Here is a 5,850-nt window from a genome sequence, read left to right on the forward strand (position 1 = left end):
TGATGGACTCTCTCAAGCAGTTCCCTGTCCTGTCTGGACTCTCTCCCTGTCTGGACTCTCTCCCTGTCCTGTCCTGGACTCTCTCAAGCAGTTCCCTGTTCCCTGTCTCATTGAGGTTCCTGCTCTGGCAGGGGGATTGGGGGATTGGACTGGGTGATCTTTCAAGGTCCCTTCCAATCCCCGACATTCTGTGATTCTGTGAAAATGCAGACCAAGTAACTTGCCTGTGGCCATGTCCATGACAGAATTGGTGACAGACTCACAGTTCAATGCACGAGGTGGAGATGATTTCTGGTAGGTAGCAGTACCCTCACTGAACTCCACAGCTCCCAACTGAGACAGCTGCAGGAGCGTGGGTACGGGTATGACCACAGCATTTCATACCACAGCAAAGATTGGGTCCATTTTCCTTCCGCTGATGGTCTGGGCACGTGCAGGATGGAAGTGAGCACTGGTGTGCTCCAGCCAGACCCAGTGCTGCTGCCTGCCTAATCAGATCAGCTTACCAAATATCTCAGAAGTCCTGAGCCCTGATGGATTTGACTGCCTACAATGGGAAGATGCACCTTCAGCATTTTCCCATTCCTCTGCTATACACACAACCCCTTTTTTAAAGGCTTTTCATCGTTAACCACGTCCAATATTATGAGATCCAGTGTTTGTACTACAACAGACAAAAAGGAAAAAAAACTTGCCAAAGAAATGTCTCTGTGGCTGGGATCCAAGACTTTGAGGAGGACTTTAATCTCTTTTTCATTTTGATATCCTTCATTCTCATCATCTTTGTAGTTGAGAATCCCAGAGTAAATCTGTGTCTTCGTCCCTCTTCCAAGATGTTCACCCTAAGACATAACACACCACATATTCTTCAAACCAGGATATGAAGCAAACGAGTGCAGATTTACACAAATACTTGAATTTGCTTTCTATTCTGCTTCTGCAACTAAAGAGTGGGCTTAGCCCTGCACTTAATCTTGCTACATATAGACTTAAAATCATTACAGTGAGAAACCAAGCACATCATTCTTTGCTTCAGTAGCCTCTCTGAGCACACTCACCACTGTTAACTCATTAGATATTAAAGGGCTACTACATCCCCATTATCATCAAACAGGTTCAGTGTGATTTAATGTTATTAGACTAAACATCAAATGAATAAATAACAACTGGCCTCTTATTTACACTAAGCTGCTATTGAGGCTATCTTTAATGTGTTTCCAAAAGTCAGAGGAAGTAATATTTCAACGGAACACTTTTGTTTGGGAAAGCAATTTCCTCCTAAATAACAGAGGATTCCGCCTTGGGATATTTTTGCAGGAAGTCTGCATGCTGACTGCAAATATACCAATCAAAAAACAATTAACATCAGCTGTATCTGTCCTCCCCAGTCAGTGATGCAATTTAAAAAAACAAAAAACAAAACTTTTTATTTAACTGAAGAAGTGAACTGTGTGATTTAAGACGTCAGGACTTTTAGAAACATTAAATGTGATTTCTGCATTCAAGCCACCGTGTGGTTTTTTTGAAGTTTATTCAGGTCACCTGCTTCACTAACTGCAAACAACTGTCAGAAAATTTGGGAACATAGGTGCTAAATCAGTTTGGAATGCAAAATTTTGAATGCTAAGACTCTTCAGAGCTTTTGAATATTTCACCCTTATTTATGTAGGATATTATCTTAAACCTCAACTTGTTTGTTTCTCTGAAATGTCAGGCTTTCAAAGATACAGCCACATTTAGCAATGAACCAGGCAGGAAAAGCAGCTCTTAAGACTTTCATGATTTTTTAAGAATGACCTTAGAAGCACCTCTTTCCACAGACATTGGAAAATTGCTCCAATATCAATTTGATTTCTAGTGACAGGCCATCTAAGCTTCTCTTCTTTTTTCACAGGACACAGAGACATTCAGATTCTGCAGTAAGAGGCTTTAATACAAATAAAGATTCAAATGAAGTTTTGCTGAAGAGAAATGGGAGTGTAAGAAGCAGCCAGAATGGAATGATTTCATATTACCTGACCAGGTAGGGTGGGCTGTCCCACTTCTTTGATTCCAAGAGAGAAACACAGTTCAGCAGCTACCTACCTGCATGATTTCTTCCTTGAGGATTCGATGGAAACTCAGCTGCCCTAGATGATAAACAGGCTGCCATTCCTGCGCCTTCTTTGTTGCAACTAGCAAGTTGGAGATTTCTGGAAGGCAGGGAGAGAAAAAATATTCTTTAAGACTTTTCAAAGATAACTGCATTCACCCTCCTCAGTCAATAACATTAGTGTATGTGTTCACAGCAAGGTAAATCCCCAAATGAATGAGGAGGAGGGAGGAAAGATGAAACTTCGACTTAACTTCTGCTCAAATAACTTGTGTCATTCAACAGAGAATTCAGGAAAGCAGAGCTACATATTTTATAATATATATACAATGTTCATATTAGCCATCTTGGGGCTGATATTAAGAAAGGAAATAGTGTTTACCACATAGAGAAATACCTGAGACTGAAAGAGGCAATACCTCTGCTGTACATTCAGTAAAATAACACACGCTCCCTCCTGCCAACAGGCACGTCTCCTCTCCAATATGCAGACAGGTAAGCGGGAGCTGGAGTCTCATTTCCTCTCTTTACCTCCTTGAAAATTTCTTGCACTCTGGGAAACACTAACAGTCTGTTTCCAAATAGAATTAAACTGGGGAATGTGAAATGAACAGAAGGAAAAGATTCAAAAGCCCGGTGCTTCCTCCCCACACTGCTGGTCAGGGAGAGGCACAGTTAGATCCAGCAGTCGTGCACATGAATTTTGTCTTCCTGTGTCTGACAGCAGGAGTTATTTATTAGGATACGATGGTTTTAGATGTCTGTGTGCATCTGGCCTTCCCATTACTGGGAGCAGAACATGTGTGTTGGGACTAAACCATGATCCAGTACTCTGAAAACAATCAGTAATGAACCATACACTGGAAAAATCGCTTTATTTCTGCATCTCCTAAACTTCTTTGTCTTCTTTGTGAATAACAAATTAAACAGACAGATTTGAAAAGAAGAAGGAAAAAAAAAAAACCCACAAACAAAAACAACAGGGAAGAGACAGAACAGGGAAGAGCACAGATAATGCACTGGATCCCACTGTGACTAATGCCAATGAAAAGCTGAAGTGGGCAGTCAACTCCTTGACCCATTTTATTTTATTCTAAATGTAATCAAAATGTTAAAATGTTTAATCTGTCGATGCTCCAGACAATTATCAATGTTCTTCAGAAGTGTTGCTATAGTTCAGTGTCTATCTACAGAGTGCTCTCCTCTAAACCTGTCAGTAGAAGCAGGTAATTAATGTAGCTCAGTTATTCCCCTTATTCTAACAGGAAACCATTATCTGATCAACACAATCACGCCACTATGTTTCCTCTTTCATATAAAATTCAGCTGCAAGACACTTGTAGTTTATAGCACACAATTTTAGTAAGTGTTGGCATTAACAGTTTAACAAATGCCTGATTGTCCCAGCCCTCTAAGATCTGACCTCACAGATGGATCTACTGACTGGGCGGCTGTTGTGCTCGCTAACAGTTGTGGACCAAACCTTCCCTGCTGCTTCCTGAAGATTAACAGAGTAAGCAACAGCTCATAATGAGATCAAACAGCTTCCAACCAGAGGTTGCCACACAACAACTGCAGGCTGCGACCCTCCTTTGCTAGAGGAACGTGATGTGATGACTGGAGGCACTGCCTGGCATACGTGACTTGGTGGAGCAAAGGAAGAACCTTATATGGTCCCTGTTTCGCTGCAGCATTCCAGCCCATGACTCTGAGTCAGCTGTGACATTTTCTTTTTCAACAAATCTAGAGTTCCACCTCTGCCATCGATACTGCAGTTTAGGTGCAAAAAAACCCCCAAAAAACAAAGGGAAACCAGAACTTTTCTCACTGTCATTTGAAAAGTTCACAAAAACAAAGCTCACGAGAAGCACCAGCCCCTGAGCATCCTGTGCTGAGCTTGTAACGTGAAAAGGAAACCCTAAAACCTTGTTCACCTTCTGCTTTTTGACAAGGCTCCTCCTCCACGGAGAAGAAGAAACTTTAATTTTTTAAGTGACAAAGGAGCTTCACATGAGAAGACAGAACAAACCAAAGACACCAAGAATGCCCCTTATTTCTGCAGTTTGTTTCCTTACAACAACAAAGTTCATTGCTTCTCTCAGGACAGACTACCTCTTGGTTTTGGTTGACAGCACCTCTTCAGTGTAAAGCTTATGTTGTCTGTCCGAAGTATTTGTCCTTTCAGATGATCCATCAGCTCTTTTAAGGATGAGAAAGACTTGTTTGAACCATGCAGGAAGTACCCGCCTTTCTTCACCTCAATCTGGAAGTTCTTGTACTGGATTGAATTGTTTATCATCTGCTATTACAGGGGAGAGGGGAGGCAGGGGGGGAAAAAAAACCAAACAAAATACCAGTCATTAAAGGGAAAAAATGTTTGCAAAGCCATAAAAGGTCCCCCAAAGCTTTTGAAATTACATGTAGGACCAGTTAATCACTTACTCCTAAGCTAGTGTCCTCTAATCAAACTCCATTGAAATAGAAAAAAGCACTAAAATTCCTATAACCTTCAGTGCCAGGAAGGCTCATAGTAACAGGTGGTAGAAGAGCAAATCACATAACAGGTCCAGTTACAGCTTCTGTGTTTTGTAGAGCCTGAGAGCATGCAGAAGCCTCGACTCTTCAGAAGGGATTTTCTCTTCACTTGGTCAAGAACTAAAGAATCTGGATCACGGTTTCAAAATCTCAACTTAAAAATAGCAAAACTCCCTTTCACAACCCAGATTGTTCAACAAGTGAAACAAGATTTCAGGCTGTTGTTCAAACCTTCCAGTTTCATTTAAATGTACTGAGGAAGAAAGACTGAACTTCTGCCCTTCTCTCTCATTCTTGTTTCAATGCCTCAGTCTGTTAGAAGACAGTGTTGATCATCTTTTTTTTTTTTGCAAATGTTTACAGAAGATGAACCAAATATCAATGCTAAGGGATTACTATTATTTCCAAGCAGATTTTTTCATTATTTTATTGTTTCTTGTTTCAAATGTCCCTTCTTGACTTCATCATTGATTCTATTAACATTTTTTTCTAGGAGAAGTCAAACAATTTATATGTTTTTAAGCTATTATTAGTCTCGTGTGAACACTTTTAAGTATCCACCCAAAACTATCAAGTCAGCTGCGGATTTCCAATTGAGGTCAGTAAAATTAAACTTCTGCACAGTTAATGAATTCTTTTTTACTTCCAACTGGTTCTCTCACCTACCCCATGTCATGAGCTTTTACTTAGCACTCATCTTTCAGAAAAGATGTTCCACCAGCTAACTGTATGTCCCCTTCTGTGGTGCTCTACATGTAAAGGGAACTGTCCTCACACACTGTTCTTTTACAGTGTGGCAGCAGAAATACATTCATATAATTAAATCCATATTCAAGAAACATTAGGGAAGATGCAGTGACAATTTCTGTATGTTATTCTCACACCATATGAGTTTAAAAAGCTTAATTTCAACACATTCACATACAGTTTTATGGCTACACATGGAAGTGTTTTGGATGTAATGAGTCATTTGTCAGGGACAGCACAAGAGTCTGGGTAAAATGACGCTCTAAGTGTCTACCCTCTGCTGCATTAGCTATCAAAGATAAGAGTGACTGCCCTAAAGAACATAAATCTATCAACAGGGATTACAGGGAGCTGCTAGTCTTTAGCTGATTATCAGATTATTGCTGGGAACACCACACCTGACGTACCTCTGAGCCTTCAAAACAAGTCACCGTCATGAGAATGTGGTTAAAGTTCGTGCAGCTCCATCTCAACAC

At 40.6% G+C, this 5,850-nt stretch overlaps 1 protein-coding gene across 1 annotated transcript in view; it reads right to left on the minus strand.

Annotated features, from left to right (window-relative positions):
* Positions 1-691: 691 nt before the first annotated feature.
* The window catches only part of LOC104526708 (tyrosine-protein kinase JAK1-like), a gene marked incomplete at both ends in the record, with an annotated part of 11,768 nt that continues 6,609 nt past the window's right edge, over positions 692-5,850 (minus strand). The window contains 4 exon segments of the mRNA XM_010170245.1: positions 692-842; positions 2,086-2,192; positions 4,205-4,391; positions 5,782-5,850. The exon segment at positions 5,782-5,850 is cut by the window's right edge and continues 26 nt beyond it. Of these exon segments, the coding sequence (XP_010168547.1) occupies positions 692-842; positions 2,086-2,192; positions 4,205-4,391; positions 5,782-5,850 (514 nt within the window).

The sequence above is a fragment of the Antrostomus carolinensis genome, unplaced genomic scaffold, assembly GCF_000700745.2.
Source record: "Antrostomus carolinensis isolate BGI_N321 unplaced genomic scaffold, ASM70074v2 scaffold9406, whole genome shotgun sequence".
NCBI lineage: Eukaryota > Metazoa > Chordata > Aves > Caprimulgiformes > Caprimulgidae > Antrostomus > Antrostomus carolinensis.